Raw genomic sequence first — 17,673 nt, forward strand, 5'->3', positions numbered from 1 at the left:
GATCATGACCTGAGCTGAAGTCAGACGCTTAACCGACTGAGCCACCCAGGCGCCCCTCAAAACGGATCTTGAGAGAATGTTTCAGGTTGATTCTCCAGTTCATCTGGGAGACTTATAATACAAAATGAGTGAAATTTTGAAAAACATGTTTACTTTACCAATATGATAGTGTGCTGTAAACCTATTGTAATAAATAATGTCATGTTGAAATAAGGATAGACAAACGAGCACCTGGCTGGCTTAGTTGGTAGCATGAGACTCTTGATCTTGGAGCTGTGAGTTCCAGTCCCATATTGGGTGTAGAGATTACTTACAAATTAACCTTTAGAAAATAATAATAATAACTTTTCCTTCTAGGGGCTTCTAGGGGCTGGCTCAGTCGGTAGAGCATGCAACTCTTAGTCTTGGGGTCATGAGTTAGAGCCCCACATTGCGTGTAGAGATTGCTTAAAAATAAATAAATAGGGGCGCCTGGGTGGCTCAGTCGGTTGAGCGTCCGACTTCAGCTCAGGTCACGATCTCGCGGTCCGTGAGTTCGAGCCCCGCGTCGGGCTCTGGGCTGATGGCTCAGAGCCTGGAGCCTGCTTCCATTCTGTGTCTCCCCCTCTCTCTGCCCCTCCCCTGTTCATGCTCTGTCTCAAAAATAAATAAAACGTTAAAAAAAAATTTTTTTTAAATAATAAATAAATAAATAGATAAATAAATAAATAAATAAATAAAACAATTTTCCTTCCTAGAAATACCCTTATATATATGTAAATATGTAAATACCCTTATATATATGCAAATATACCCATATATATGTAAATAAATAAAGGGATTTGTTACAGTATTATTTGTAACAGCAGTAATTAAAAAAAATTTTTTTTAATGTTTATTTACTTTGGAGGGGCAGGGAAGAGGCAGGGCCAAGAAAGAGAGACGCAGAATCTGAAATAGGCTCCGGGCTCTGAGCTGTGAGCACAGAGCCCAACTCGGGACTCGAGCTCACAAACCATGAAATCATAGTCAGATGGTTAACTGACTGAGGCACCCAGGTGCCCCTGTAACAGCAATAAATTTTAAAGAGCTTAGGGGCGCCTGGGTGGCGCAGTCGGTTAAACGTCCGACTTCGGCCAGGTCACGATCTCGCGGTCCGTGAGTTCGAGCCCCGCGTCAGGCTCTGGGCTGATGGCTCCGAGCCTGGAGCCTGTTTCCGATTCTGTGTCTCCCTCTCTCTCTGCCCCTCCCCTGTTCATGCTCTGTCTCTCTCTGTCCCAAAAATAAAAAATAAAAAAGTTGAAAAAAAAAAAAATTTAAATTTTAAAGAGCTTAGATATTTATCAGTAGAAGATTGATTAAATAATATAACACCCATACAAGAGAATATCATAGGTGTTAAAAAGAGAAAAGTAGCTTTATAGGTACTATTGAAAAAATATTCTTGAAGGACACCATGCTGGCTCAGTCAGTGGAGCACACAACTCTTGATGTCAAGGTGGTGAGTTTGAGCCCCATGTTGGACATACAGTTTACAAAAAAAAAAAAAAGGTATGTGTGTATATATATCATATATATATATATATATATATATATATATGATATATTGAATGGAAAAAGCAGTCTGAGTCTGCAGAACAATATTATGGCAGAAAGTAATTTTTATTTCTTTTGGTTCACTTTTTTATTCTTTTTTTTTTTGTTCCTAAGTAGGCTCCATGCCCAGTTGGAGTCCAACAAGGGCCTTGAACTCCCCAGCCTGAGATCAAGACCTAAGCTGAGATCAAGAGTCGGAGGCTTAACCAACTGAGCCACCCTGGTGCCCTCACCTTTCTACGCTTTAAAAGTAGTACATAGGGGCACCTGGGTGGCTCAGTTGGTTAAGCGTCCGACTTCGGCTCAGGTCATGATCTCACGGTCTGTGAGTTCGAGCCCCGTGTCGGGCTCTGTGCTGACAGCTCAGAGCCTGCAGCCCATTTCAGATTCTGTGTCTCCCTCTCTCTCTGCCCCTCCCCTGTTCATGCTCTGTCTCTCTCTGTCTCAAAAATAAATAAACATTAAAAAAAATTAAAAAAAAAAAGTAGTACATAATCCAGGGCACTCGGGTGGTGCACTGTCAGGACGGAGCCTGCTTCTGATTCTCTCCCTCTCTCTCTGACCCTCCTCTGCTTGCACTCTCTCACTCTCTCAAAACAAATAAATTTCAAAAAGTTAAAAAAAATAAAAGCAATACATAATTAAAGATATTTATGAAAATACAACAAAAAATGAAAGCAAAAGCTGAAAATAAAACACCTATAATCCCTAAAAAACTGATTTTAACCTTCTTGGGGCACCTGGGTGGCTCAGTCGGTTAAGCGTCCGACTTCGGCTCAGGTCATGATCTTGTGGTTTGTGAGTTCCAGCCCTATGTTGGACTCTGTGCTGACAACTCAGAGCCTGGAGACTGCTTCAGATTCTGTGTCTCTGTCTCCCTCTGCCCCTCCCCAGCTGGCGTTCTCTCTCTCTCTCTCTCTCTCTCTCTCACTCAAAAATAATTAAACGTAAAAAAATTTTTTTAATGTTTTTAAATTTATTTTTGAGACAGAGAGAGACAGAGCCTGAGCAGGGGAGGGGCAGAGAGAGAGGGAGACACAGAATCTGAAGCAGGCTCCAGGCTCCTAGCTGTCAGCACAGAGCCCGACGCGGGGCTCGAACTCACAAACCATGAGATCATGACCTGAGCCAAAGTCGGATGCTTAACCGACTGAGCCACCCAGGCGCCCCTATACGTAAAAATTTTTTAAAAAACTGATTTCAACATTCTATTAGTGTATTTTTATTGTTTTCTAAATATAATTGTATTTTTAACAATGCAATGATACTAAATATGTGATTTCATTGCTTTTATACTTAATCATACATCATGAGAGTTTTTCATGGGTATCTTCATAAATTTTATATTGTAAATTAAAAAAAATTAATTTTTAAAAATTAAATTGTAAATTTTAAGGTAGTACACACATTTTAAAAATTTAAACAAATTTTAAAAAGTTTAAAATAAAATAATTAGCCTATTTTTACAAGTAAAAACACAATGTTAACTTAAAAAAAAAAAAAACAACTAAACTGCAAGCTCCCGGAGGCAATGACTAATCATATTTTTTAATGTCCTATTTCCTTCTTGTAGTGCTTAGCACACTGCCATGTATGGATACACTACTCAAGACAAGTCAAGTGAGGTCTTGTTTCCATTAAAGGAAATATTTCAATAAAGTTGGGAGACTCATACTTAAGGGTGTGATTTAATGACCTGGTGATTGTTTTAAAGGATTTTCAATGGAGTATGAAGTATCCATTAACACAGCAGCTGTGCGAAGTTCAGTATTACACTGTGAGAACCACCTCAATACAGCACCATGATTTTCTGTAAGTATTAATCTCTCCACCCAAGATAGTGCTTGAACTCCTCATCCTGAAATCAAGAGTCACAGGCTTTACTGGGCGCCTGAGCAGTTGGCTCAGTTGGTTGAGAGTCCAACTCTAGGTTTCAGCTCAGGTCATGATCTCAGGGAATAGTGAGACTGAGACCCAACAGGACTCTGTGCTGACAGCACGAAGCCTGCATGGGATTCTCTTTTCCCCTCTTTTTGCCCCTGCCCCTCCCCTGCATTCTCTCTCTCTTTCAAATAAATAAATAAACATTAAAAAAAAAAAGTCATATGCCCTACCAACTGAGCTAGCCAGGCACCTCTATGCATGCACCATGATTTTTTTATATCTGTTTTTTATAGTCCCAGATGCTATATCAAAAATGTTTCTCCTTTTTTTTTTTTTTTTTGACATAGTACTGGAAGTCCTAACCACACCAATCAAACAAAAACAAAAAAAACAAAAACAAACAAACAAATAAAAGAAAAAGAAAAAGAAATGAAAGGCATCCAAATTAGTAAGGAAAAAGTAAAACTCACTATTTTTTTAAACAGATATAAACTATTGAATATTTGCCACCAAATATTGTTTTTTTTTTCTAATGTTTATTTATTTTTTGAGAAAGAGAGAGAGACAGAGCATGAGTGGGGAAGGGGCAGAGAGAGAAGAAGACACAGAATCCGAAGCTGGCTCCAAGCTGTCAGCACAGAGCCCGATGTGGGGCTCGAACTCAGGAGCCGTGAGATCATGACCTGAGCTGAAGTCAGATGCCCAACTGACTGAGCCATCCAGGTGCCCTGTATTTATTTATTTATTTTGACAGAGAGAGAGAGAGAGACAGAGAGAGAGAGAGAGAGAGAGAGAGAGAGAGAGAGAGAGAGAGAGAAAACACACGAACCAGTGGGGGAGGGGCAGAGAGAGGGACAGAGGATCCAAAGTGGGCTCCATGCTGACAGCTAAGAGCCCGCTGTGAGCCTGAAACTCACAAACCAGGGGAGCACGACCTGAGCCAAAGTCGGATGCCCAACCGAGTCACCCAGGTGCCCCTTCACATTCTACCTTTAAACTTTCATTATTTTCAGAAGACATGATACTGTATATATTGAAAACCCTAAAAACTCCACCAACAACTACTAAAACTGATAAATGAATTCAGTAAGGTCACACATAGGACACAAAATCAATATACAGAAATCCATTGCATTCTCCACACTAATAATGAAGTAGTAGAAAGAGAAATTAAGAAAATAATACCATGTATAGTTGCATCAAAAGTAATAAAACACCTAGGAATAAACCGAACCAAGGAGGTGAAAAACTTGTACTCTGAAGATCATGAAACATAGATGAAAGAAATTGAAGATGATACAAGCAAATGGAAAGACATTCCATGCTCATGGGTTGGAAGAACAAATATTGTTAAAATGTCCATACCACCTAAAGCATTCTACAGATTTAATGCAATCCCTATCAAAATGGCAACAGTATTTTTCACTGAACTGGAGCAAATAATCCTAAATTTGTATGGAACCACAAAAGACCCCAGAGAGCCAAAGCAATCTTGAGAAAGAAGAACAAAGGTGGAGGTATCACAATCCAGATTTCAAGATACACTACAAGACTGTAGTAATCAATCCAGATTTCAAGATACACTACAAGACTGTAGTAATCAATCCAGATTTCAAGATACACTACAAGACTGTAGTAATCAAAACAGAATGGTACTGGCACAAAAATAGGCACAAAAATCAATGGAACAGAATAGAGAGTCCAGTAACAAACCTTGATTATATGGTCAATTAATCTTTGACAATGGAGACAAGAATATTCAGTGGGAAAAAAACAGTCCCTTCAACAAATGGTGTTGGGAAAGTTAGAGAAACATGCAAAAGAATGAAACTGGATCACTTTCTTACACCATAAACAAAAATAAATCCAAAATGGATTAAGGAACTAAATGTAAGACCTGAAACCATTTAAAAAATGTGAGACCTTAAAAAAAAAAGTGAGATCTAAAACCATAAAAATCCTTTTTTTAAAAAGTTTACTACTTATTCATTTTGGGGGTGGGGTGGGGTGGGCAGAGAGAGAGACAGAGAAAGAGAATCCTGAGCAGGCTCTATTCTACAATCCTGGGATCATGACCTGAGCTGAAATCAAGAGCCAGATGCTCAGCTGACTGAGCCACCCAGGAGCCCCTATGCCCCCCTAAAATCATAAAAATCCTAGTAAAAGATCATAGGTGGTAATTTATCTGACATTGGCCGTAGCAACATTTTTCTGGATATGTCTCCTGAAGCAAGGGAAACAAAAGCAAAAGTGAACTATTGGAACTACATCAAAAATTGGTCTGCATAGCAACCAACCATCAAAATGAAATAACAATGTATTGAATGGGATAAGATATTTGCAAATGGCATACCCAATAAAGGGTTAGTATCCAAAACACAGAAAGAACTTGTACCAACTCAACACCCAAACATCCCAAATAATCCAATAAAAAAATGAGCAGAAGACATTAACACACATTTCTCCAAAGAAGACAGGTGGCCAACAGCCACATGAAAAGATGCTCAACATCATTCATCATCAGGGAAACCACAATGAGATATCGCCTCACACTTGTCAGAATGCCTAAAATAAAAACACAAGAAACAAGTGTCGGTGAGGATGAGGAGAAAAAGGAACTCTCTCTCCCTGTTGGTGGGAATGCAAACTCGTGTAGCCACTGTGAAAAACAGTATGGAGCTTCCTCACAGAAATTAAAAATAGAACTACCATGTGATCCAGTAATTCCACTCCTGGATATTTACCCAAGAATACCAAAACACTAATTCAAAAAGATATATGCACCCCTTTGTTTATTGCGGCGTTATTTACAATGGCCAAATTACGGAAGCAGCACAAGTGTTCATTGATAGATGAATGACAAGATGTGGTATATATACAGGATGGAATATTATTCAGCCATAAAAATAATAAAATCTTGCTGTTTGTTACAACATGGATAGATCTAGAGAATATAATGCCAAGTAAAGTAACCAGTCAGAGAAAGATAAACACTATATGATCTCATTCATAGATGCAATTTAGGAAACAAAATTGTCTGTAGAGAACAAACTGAAGGTTACCAGAGGGAAGGTGGGTAGGGAGATGGGTGAAATAGGTAAAACGGATTAAGCATTAAGAGTACACTTACCAGGGGTGCCTGGGTGGCTCAGTTGGTTAAGTGTCTGACTTTGGCTCAGGTCATGATCTCACGGTTCGTGGGTTCAAGCCCCACATCGGGCTCTGTCTGCCGACAGCCTGGAGCCTGCTTCCGATGCTGTCTCCCTCTCTCTTTGCCCCTCCCCCCCTCACACTGTCTCTCTCTCTCTCTCTCTCTCTCTCTCTCTCTCTTCCAAAAAGTGAATAAAAAATTAAAAAAGAAGAGTATACTTATCAAGGTGAGCACTGAGCAATGTAACAATTGTTGAATCATTATATTGTACAACCGAAACTAATATAACCTTGTATATTAACTATGCTGAAATTAAATTTAAAAATATTTCTTTATATGTTTGTTACCTTGTCAATAATTTCTGTCTCTCTTAGTTCTGTTTGTTGAGAGGACAGGCAGTACAGTCAAAGAATCCATCTAGGTTTAAGATTTCCACCTTCTCAGCAGTTTCTTAGGAAGAGGCACCTTCAGATAGACTTCAGCCAGTCTTGGGAGACACTGCTCGGGAGAGAGTACCAAGTGGTGACAATGAGGTCCCCCCAAACCTCTGCATGTCCATGATAGCCCTGTAGCATCCTGGGAGCACAGCTGGCTTTGTAGGGTGAAAAAGGGGGGCCAATCTGGCCACCCCTGTTGGCTACTATTTCTGTGAAATGACCACTCTCTATCTTTTCACTGCTTTTCTTCTCAAGAGAACCCCACACTTACTGCTCTCACTTTCTTGCCTTCTTTATGCTTTAGCCAAATGCAGTGTGGCCTCCAACATCCTTTAGAAGCTGCTCTTGAAGGTCAGTAATGACCTAATTCCTACATCCAATGGCTTTTCCTCATTGCTAATCTTTTTTTCCCAAAGTTTATGTATTTAGTAATCTGTACACCTAATGTGGGGCTCGAACTCACAACCCCAAGATCCAGAAGAGTCCATGTTCTGTCAACTGAGCCAGCCAGGAGCCCCTATGCTGCTGTGGTAGGTTTGCTATTATTTTGTTGAAGCGGTTTGCATCTATTTATAAAAGACTTTGGTCTGTAGTTTTCTTGTAATGTCTTTGTCCAGATTTGGTATTAGAGAGCCAGGTAAAAGCTGGTCTAACAAAACGAGGTAGGACGTGCTCTCTCAGCTAATTTTTCGGAAGAATTTCAAAGGGTTTGGTGTTAATTCTTTAAATGCTTGGCAGAAAAAAAAAAAAGAAAGAAAAGAAAAGAAAAAAAGGGGCGTCCGGGTGGCTCAGTCAGTTGGGCGTCTGACTTCAGCTCAGGTCATGATCTCACAGCTTGTGAGTTCGAGCCCCACATCAGGCTCTGTGCTGACAGCTTGCTCAGAGCCTGCAGCCTGCTTCAGCTTCTGTGTCTCCCTCTCTCTCTGCCCCTCCCCCGCTCATGCTCTGTCTCTCTCCTACAAAAATAAATAAACATTAAAAAAAATTTTTTTTTAAGTGCTTGGCAGAATTCACCAGTGAAGCCATCTAGTCGTGGGATTTTATTTGTTGGAAGATTATTTTCTATTTCTTCTTGAGTCAGTTTTGGTAGTTTGCACGTAGTATGATCTGGTTCTACACACAATATTTCTTATACCAAATGTGTGGGTTCCCACACCAAGCAATTTTCCAATTATCTGTGGACACCAACTGGGTATCCTAAATTTTAATTCAATTCTGACACTACCCAGAGTTACTACAGACCCCGGGGACTGAGGTTAAGGGCTCAGTTCCATAGGACAGTTACCCACTTCATTATTTATTTATTAAAAAAAATGTTTTTAATGTTTATTTATTTTTGAGAGAGGGAGATGCCTGGGTCGCTCAGTTGGTTAAGCAGCCAACTTCGGCTCAGGTCATGATCTCACGGTTTGTGAGTTCGAGCCCCGCGTTGGGCTCTGTGCTAACAGGCTCACAGCTCAGAGCCCGGAGCCTGGAGCCTGCTTCGGATTCTGTGTCTCTCCTTCTTTCTCTGCCCCTCCCCTTCTTGTGCTCTGTCTCTCTCTCTCTCTCTCTCAAAAATAAATAAACATTTAAAAAATAAAAAAAAACAACAAATAACAGAAGCTCTTCACAGGCATTATTTGGGAAGTTACAAGAGTTTTAGGAGCTCTGTTCAAGGAACTAAGGACAAAGGCCAAACATGTACTTTTTACTATATCATGATATCACATTATGTTTCTAGGAATTTGTCCATTTCATTTGTTATCCAGTTTATCGGCATAGCATTGTTCATAATACAATCCTTCTTTCTGTAAGGTTTATAGTAATGTCCCTACTTTCATTTCTGATTTTAATTTTGAGACTTCTTTTCTTCTTAGCCAATCTAGTTTTTGTTATTCTCTATTTTATTTATGTCCACTTTAATCTTTATTCCGCTAATTTTCAGTTTAGTTGATTCTTCTTTTTGTAGTTCCTTAAGATGTACAGTTATTAATTTGAGATCTTCCTTTTTTTATTTTTTTTTTTAATTTTTTAACGTTTATTTATTTTTGAGACAGAGAGAGACAGAGCATGAACGGGGGAGGGTCAGAGAGAGAGGGAGACACAGAATCTGAAACAGGCTCCAGGTTCTGAGCGGTCAGCACAGAGCCCGGCACGGGGCTTGAACTCACGGACCACGAGATCATGCCCTGAGCCGAAGTCGGACGCTTAACCGACTGAGCCACCCAGGCGCCCCGAGATCTTCCTTTTTTTAAATGTTTATTTTTGAAAGAGAGAGAGAGGGAGGGAGATAATGCGAATGGGGGAGGGGCAGAGAGCGAGGGGGACAGAAGATGGGAAGAAGTGGGCTCCGCATTGATAGCAGCTAGCCCAACGCGGGGCTCAGACTCACGAACTGCGAGATCATGACCTGAGCTAAAGTCGGTTGCTCAACCCACCGAGCCACCCAGGCACCCCAAAAGATCTTCCTTTTTTAATGTAGGCATTTACAGCTATAAATTTCCCTCTTAGCACTATTTTTACTCATCTCATGTTTTGGTATACTGTGTGCTTGTTTTTATTCATCTCAAGGTATTTTTAAATTTCCCTGGTGATTTCTTCCTGGGCCATTAGTTATTTAAAAGTGTTATTTCAGGGGCGCCTGGGTGGCTCAGTCGGTTGAGTGTCTGACTCTTGATTTTGGCTCTGGTCATGAGCTCGTAGTTCTTGGGATTGAGCCCCCAATCTGGCTCTGCGCTGACAGCACGGGGCCTGCTTGGGATCCTCTCTCTCCCCCTCTCTCTGCCCCTCTGCTAAGCACATGCACTCTTTCTCTCTGTCTCTCAAAATAAATTTATGAACTTAAAAAACATATTTAAAAGTGTTTCTTCATTTCCACATATTTGTTAATTTTCCAGTTTTCTTTTTATTATTGATTTTTAGTTTCATTCCATTGTGATAGGAAAAGATATTTTGTATGATTGCATTCTTTTAACTTTTTTTTTAAGTTTATATATTTCTTTTTGAGAGAGAGAGAGAGAGAGCACACGTGGGGTAGGAGCAGAGAGAAGGAGAAACAGAATCCCAAGCAGTTTCCGCACCATCACTGCAGGGTGCAAAGCCCGATGGAGGGCTCGAACTCACAAATGATGAGATCATGACCTGAGCTGAGAGCGAGTCGGACGCTTAACTGACTACACCACCCAGGCGCCCCTCAATGTTTCAGCATTTATTAAAACTCATTTTGTGGGGTGCTTGGGTGGCTCAGTTGGTTGGGCATCTGACTTGGCTCAGGTCATGATCTCATGGTTCGTGGGTTCGATCCCCGCATCCCGCTCTTTGCTGACAGCTCAGAGCCTGGAGCCTGCTTTGGATTCTGTGTCTCCCTCTCTCTCTGCCTCTCCCCCACTTGCACTCTGTCTCTGTCTCTCAAAAATAAATAAATATTAAAAACAAAAAGACTGCTTTTGTGGCCTATCATACAATCTCCAGTTCCTTAACTTACAGAAGAACATGATGTTTGCTGAAGGTCACATGTTTATTTATTTACAGAATTGGGACTGGAACCTAGTAGGTCTTTTTGATTTTCATGTTTACCATTAAGATTGATAAGCTGGGGCGCCTGGGTGGCGCAGTCGGTTAAGCGTCCGACTTCAGCCAGGTCACGATCTCACGGTCCATGAGTTCGAGCCCCGCGTCAGGCTCTGGGCTGATGGCTCGGAGCCTGGAGCCTGTTTCCGATTCTGTGTCTCCCTCTCTCTCTGCCCCTCCCCCGTTCATGCTCTGTCTCTGTCTGTCCCATAAATAAATAAAAAAAAAAACAAAAAAAAAAACGTTGAAAAAAAGATTGATAAGTTGTTTTTTTTGTTTGTTTGTTTTTTATTTTTATTTTTATTTTTTTAGAGAGAGAAAGAGATGGAAGGAAGGGCAGAGGGAGAGAGAGAGAGAGAATCTTAAGCATGAGGCTTCAAGCTCAGTGTGTAGATCAACTTGGGGCTTGATTTCACGACCCTGGGATCAGGACCTGAGCAGAAATCAATAGTCAGAGGCTTACCTGACTGAGTCCCCCAGGCGTGCCCCTGATAAGTATGTTTAAAGTGTAAAGGGGCTTCGTTTCGAAGGCAATAAGGAGCTACCCAATCTCTTTCGTTGGGTCTCCTGCTTTCAAATATCTCTTAAAAGCAGGTCTTCTTCAAGGTTTCTCTGGTCTTCTACCTGCACACATCCTCTAGTTGCTTCCGTGGCAGCCTCCCAATTCCATGCTGGTAATTGTTACCTGATGATCTGTGAGAACCTTAGAACATGTACAAAAAGGAATTCATGTCTCTGTTCATTCCGTCATGTCTCTGTTCATTTATGTTCCGTTCATTCCGTCAGCAGCTTTCCCTACCCGTCAATTTTAATTTTTTTTTCCTCTTCACAAAATTGACACATCTGAACAGCTACAAACTTTTTTTTTTTAATCTTATTTTTAAGTAATCTCTACACCCAATGTGGGGCTCAAACTCACAACCCTGAAGTCAAGAGTTGCATGCTCTACCAACTGAGCCAGCCAGGTGCCCCCAGCTATGAACTCTTGAGGCTTTTCTCTGCAGGACTATTTCTATCTGTCCTTTCCTTCCTATTTTTCCTGCAACCATCTATTACTCTTACCTGTATTATTGTAGCCTTTCTTTAATCACAGCTGTGCAACCTTGTTTTAATTTTTATTTCATAATCATAAAGTTATGTTTTAAAAAATTTGTTTAAGTTTTTATTTTGAGAGAGAGAGAGGAAGAATGAGCCGGGGAGAGGGGGCAGAGACAGAGGAGAACAGAGGATCTGAAGTGGGCTCTGTGCTGACAGCAGAGAGCCTGATGTGGGGCTCAAACTCACAAACCATGAGATCATGACCTGAGCCCAAGTTGGATGCTTTACCGACTGAGTCACCCAGGCACCCCTCATAAACTTATTTTTGAAATTTATTTTTATTTATTTTGAGAGAGAGTGAGAGAGAGTGAGCGGAGGAGGGGCAGAGAGAGGGAAGGATACAGAATCCCAAGCAGGATTGGCGATGGCAGCACAGAGCCTGATGTGGGGCTTGAACTCATGAACTGTGAGATCATGACCTGAGCCAAAATCAAGAGTCGGAAGCTTAACTGACTGAGCCACCCAGGCACCCCATAAACCTTTTTAAAAGATTTTTTATTTTTGAGTAATCTCTACATACAGTGTGGAGCTTTAGCTCACAATCCAAGATCAAGAGTTGCACGTCCTTCCTACTGAGCCAGCCAGGAGCCCCTCATCATCACAAACTTAACTTTGGAATCCAGCTAGACATGGAGAGGAGTAAGGAAAATATGGAACCCATAGAACTATAGTGAGAGCACAAAGATTATGGGATTTTTGGAGCAGATGGGGGTGAAGGGGTGCTCTCCTGAGCTATAGAATGAATGGTCTCGTCGTTAAGATAAAACACAAATCAAAACCAAAAAAGATAAAACACAAGTTAAATTTATTAGATTTGTCCACAGTCAGCAATGGTCATCTTCTTACTGGTCTTGCCATTCCTGGCCCCAAAGCACTTCATGGCTTCCATAATACTCATGCTCTCTTTCACTTTGCAAAAGACCGCATGCTTGCCATCCAGTCTTGGCAAAGTGGATGAAAAACTTTGTGTTGGGTCCTGCACTTGCCATGGACAGATGCCAACACTTGTATGCTTCAGGATGAAATTCTCATCATCAGATTTCTCCCCACAGATGGACTTGCCACCACTGCCATTTTGGCATGGGAAGTCACCACCCTGGCCCATGAATCCCAAACAATCCTGTGAAAGCAGGAATCTTTATAACCAAATCTTTTCTCCCCTGTGCTCAGAGCACAAAAGTTTGCTTGCTGTCTTTGGAACTTTTGTCTGCAAACAGCTGGAAGGCGTCGTGGCCCAATGGCTCCCCAACCACAGCGATGTGGAAGAACATGGTGGGGTTGATCATGGCTGGGCAGTGCAGGTGGTTCTGGGATCATGGGGACTGCAAGGCCTCCCATGCAATCTCTATTAATCTTTCCAAAGTGTATCCATGATGGCATCATCCTCCACGTAAAATCATCAAAAAATAACTCCCTTGTGCCCACGGAATAAGGTGCAAACTTCCTAATTTACCATACAAGACTCTTCATAATTTGTTTCCAATCTACTTTTTATTCCACATCTATTGCATATCCCACCACAGTTTGTATTCTGACCTGAGCTTCAGTCATGCAACCAATATGTTATTGAGTACAAGGTGCTGGGAATCCATTGGGAAGAAACACAGGCCAGGTTCTTTCCTGCCTCCTCCATCTCGATTTAATATTGGTCCCACTCTTCTGCACCTTGCACTCCAGACCGGATTTCTCTAACAACTTCCCTCTCCTATCCACGGTGGGCCTAAGGAGAAAAAGAAGACTAAAAAGGAAGAAGAAAAAGATTGCAAAAGGCAAGGATGAAGTTGAGGTGTGAAATCTGCAGGCCCCTTTCCCCTACCAATTATAGCAGAGCCCCACTCTTAACCCTGGTGTCAAAAGGGTGTGAAAATGTCCCAGGACTGGGTTTGGCTGAAAAATACAGGAGCAGGTAGGACAGAAGTTGGTTTCAGTGAGGAAGGCCTGCCATTATAAAAACCGTTACAGCCTCTGGCTCTCTTCCCGCACGTCCAGGCGTCGGCCTTCGGTCACAGCCCAGGCTCCCTCACTCACTCGCTTCAGGAGCCGTCCAGGCGGCCTCCCCCGCGCTGTCTCTCTCTTCCCTCAATCTCTCGGGATAGTTCTCCCTCCCAGCCGTCGCAGTTCCCGCCTCAACGTCCCAACGCCTGCGGAGCCCACGGAGGAGGCGCTTCAGGCTGGTTCCAGCCTCTTCGGGCTTTGAGCTCCTGGACCCGCCCCCCTCCCCCCTCCGCGCCAGTTGCCAGGGAGCGGTTGCCATAGAGCTGAGCAGTTGTCCGCGTGCGCAGGCGGAAGTCCCGGATTGAGGCGCCGCCATTTTTGCTGCCCAGACACGGAGCGAGAGGCTGAGAGAGTCGGAGACACTATCCGCTTCCATCCGTCGCGCAGACCCTGCCGGAGCCGCTGCCGCTATGGATGATCGGGAGGATCTGGTGTACCAGGCGAAGCTGGCCGAGCAGGCTGAGCGATACGACGGTGAGTTGGGGGGGTTACGGGGGGCTGGAATTCTCGGACCCTCTGCCGCCGCCCACAGAGGCCGGGAGCAGGAGACAAAATGGCGGCATCGTCTCCGAACCTGCCCGGGGACGTGGATTCGGGAAGCAGGAAATGGCCTGTGGGCTCCCGGAGCGGTGGGAGGCTCCAGGCCCAGGAATTTGACCCCTTTGGCGTCCTCAGTTGCAGACACTCGCGGGCCTGGAGGCCGAGGCGAGAGGGTGGAGGAGTTGGTTGTAAAATGGCGGCTGGGGGGGGAGGGCGAGTCCCGGGGCGGGGGAGGGGGAGGAGATGGCGGGTGCTGTCTCCGCGCGAGCAATCCCCAGGGGAACCTCTGGGCCATCTTGGGATGTGGCGAACAATTGGGTGGGGTGATGGGGGAAGAAACACCCGTCACATGGGGGAGAGTGGCACCAGGAGCTGCAGCGCGGGCGCCTTTGAGGGAAATATGGCGGGTGGGGGCGGTGGCTTTTCCCCGGAGGCCCAATGTGGGGCGGCGGCTGTGGAGTCTCACAAAGGAGAATCCTTGCGAGCGGAGGGCTTCTTTGGGTTTGTGGTGGAGGGCCGTCTTGGGTGAGGGGTGGGGAAGGACAGAGTGGGAATCACTGCAGTTCATCCTTGAGCGGAGGCCAGCTGAGATGCTGCGATCGGATTTCCTTTCCGTAGGCCGGCACACCTTGTATTGAGTGATTTTTAGACTTTACGTTCAATCAACCTTGCTTTCTTCTGGGGAGGTCTAGAAAAACCTCACTCACGGTCCCTTTCCTCGGACTTATCCTGGAGAGCTCGCAAGTTCCTGTAATCATTTTCTGGCATCGTTAGCTGGGGACGGCGGGGGGGGGGGTGTGGGGAGACAGGTTCTGGTGGATAAAGCATTGAACAGGAAACAAGGAGACCATGATTCTTAGTCCTTTAGATGCCCGTGCCTCAGTTTACCAGTTTATAAAAATGATGACTTTACTGTTTACAGTTACCATTATGACAAACGAAAAGACCTGTTGGAAAATAAAGTTATTTCAAATAATGTTTAATAACTGTATTTTGGTTGACTCCCCCGGCTTGGAATGCGTGTTTGTATTTAATGGGGAGGTCGTAACCTACCCGAAGCCCTCAGCTGAGGGTTTGGTTATTGGATTTTGAACATAGGGCATCCCAGCAGATCGTATTTTCTCTTTTCTATTTTAAAGAAATGGCTTTGTGTACAGATTTGAACAGTTCTTTGTTCATTGCTCCTTTGCCCCTAAAGGTTCTTGAGTCATTTTTTTTAGAACTTGATCGAAATGTCCATTGTGTCTGTTTAGTCGTCAAAGGGTGCTGCTCTTTAAAATTGCCCTTACCTCCTCCATTTTGGACCTAGGTAACTTGAATTACCCCACATCCGTTAAACTGTAGTATTATAAAAACAAAAAACCTTATATGTGGTTTCTGTGGTTTTAATTCTGTTCAGGGGTGAGACAAGGTTGGAAACAACCATTGATCTTCAGATTTTTTCATAATTACTGAAGCCACTTATTTTTCAAAATGTTATGTAGGGCCCATGCTTTTCTTGAATGCCAGGTTGGTCATGTGAATAGCCTCAGGGGTAGTCTCAGTATATCATCATATATTAGGATTCAAGAATTTGAAAATTAGAAAAGGTCAGGAACTCCAATTGCATTTCGTAAATTCTTACATACCTATTAGTATTGAACAAGGTTTTTGTTGGGAGGGAGAGGGAAATAAGATGGGGAAGTACAGCTCAAGGTCAGATTTGTCTTTATTTCCGTGTTTAAAAGTGAAACAATGTAGGTGTGCTCCTTGTGGAAGTTTTTCTTCATCCCCCTTAGGCACCAGATAGGTTCCTCTCAATCTATTAGTGTCCTTGGGGGGAAACTTGAAATTATATTTGAATGCTCTCTGGTCTGTAAGGATTTAGGCTCAAATTCTCAAGTTAGGATTTAGGTTTTGCCAAAACCAAAAAGGGTGTGGAAGAAGCTTTTTGTTTTTAATTTGTTTTAAAACTGATTTTGGAAGCTCATGATTGTAGCTTCCAATCAAGTGATGGTTTAGTGATAATATTGGAGCTGGGTGGTGAGGAGTTTTAACCAAAGCCCTGTTGGTTATTGAACATAGTATTATCTAGAGAGAGCCACTTCATTAAGTTATTTAAACGTTAAGTGTCTCCTTCAGGATATAAAGGGGGAAAGAAATAGGATCTACCAGGTGGGAAGGAACTCCTGTGACTGTTGGGCACAAGATAGGGAGGAATTCATTGGGAAGAAGAGGAAAGCAGTCATCAGGAAGCAGCCTCTACCTGTGTCCACTCCTTTGTTGAGTGCAATAATTCAGTTTTGTGGTGACAAAAATTCCTCATAGTTTTAGTCACTGAACAATATGTGGTGTGGGGAGTAGAAGAAGTGCATTTGAATGATTTGTTTTTGGGTTGGAAGTAAATACTGGCTTTTCTGGTTCCTGCAGTATCTGTTATGTTGCATACTCTGTTGAACCTAATACTTTTTTGTAGCATCATTTAATTATATTCTGGGGAATTGGAATCAATTTATATGGATTATTTAATGGTACTGGAGGAAGAGCTAAGCTGTGTTCAGGAAAAGGACACTTGGGGGTTGCAGATAGGAAATATTGAAGTTTGGGGTAGGAGTGTTCACCTTGGAGATTAAATCTAACGGCATCACTTAGTCTAAGACATAGGTTTTCTAACATTTGTAGCAGTTTTAAGCAAGCCTGTTACCTTTAAGCATTTCTGAACCAAGTCTGAACATTCCCATATACACAAACCACAGTAGTACAGAAAAGGAAAAATAAAAGCGGAAAAAGTGCTTTTCACATTTTTCAGAGTAGAGGGGTCAGCATAAAGTACATTGGGTTTGTGGGGTAGTTGCTGGTTTTGTCCTTTCTTACCTTTTCCCTGTGATGATTGGCTCCTTGTGGGGTAGGGGTAAAGTTTAGATGGTCACTTCTGATTCATTCTCTGTGTGAATGAATGCATCTATTCTGAGTTATTTACTTGAGAGCTGTCCTTTTTAAAATACCAGAGCCTCATCTCTAGCTTATTCTATAGGCAGTGAAGGTGGGAACATGTTGTGAATAAACTCCTTAATAGATGTTAGGGAGAGAAAAACGGATAAAGAGTAACTTTAGTAACGAGTTTAAAGCAGGTTACTATCAATTCTATGTAGGGCAATAATAATTTTTATTATTCCTATTTCAGTTAATGGGAGTTAACTTTATTGAATGTTTTTTTCCCCTGCGTAAATATAAGCAGAATTGGATAACACAATTAAAAAAATCCCTTCTACAGGTAACCTTTAGCCTTAATTTTAAAACAAAAAAAATTTTTTTTTTTTTTTTTTTTGTGGGGCGCCTGGGTGGCTCAGTCGGTTGAGCCTCCGACTTCGGCTCAGGTCATGATCTCACGGTCTGTGAGTTCGAGCCCCGCATCGGGCTCTGTGCTGACAGCTCAGAGCCTGGAGCCTGCTTCAGATTCTG

General features: G+C 42.6%; 1 protein-coding gene across 4 annotated transcripts in view; it reads left to right on the top strand.

Moving 5' to 3' along the window:
* Nucleotides 1-13,987: 13,987 nt before the first annotated feature.
* The window catches only part of YWHAE (tyrosine 3-monooxygenase/tryptophan 5-monooxygenase activation protein epsilon), a 55,440-nt gene continuing 51,754 nt past the window's right edge, over nucleotides 13,988-17,673 (top strand). For 2 of the 4 annotated variants that reach the window (XM_086686376.1, XM_086686375.1), the window contains exon 1: nucleotides 13,988-14,166. In XM_086686376.1, the coding sequence (XP_086542502.1) occupies nucleotides 14,103-14,166 (64 nt within the window). In that variant the 5' untranslated portion in view covers nucleotides 13,988-14,102. The remainder of the gene's footprint in view (nucleotides 14,167-17,673) is intronic. The other 2 variants (XM_086686373.1, XM_086686374.1) reach the window with 2 other exon arrangements.

This window comes from Puma concolor, chromosome E1, assembly GCF_028749965.1.
Source record: "Puma concolor isolate L17-30 chromosome E1, mPumCon1.1.hap2, whole genome shotgun sequence".
NCBI lineage: Eukaryota > Metazoa > Chordata > Mammalia > Carnivora > Felidae > Puma > Puma concolor.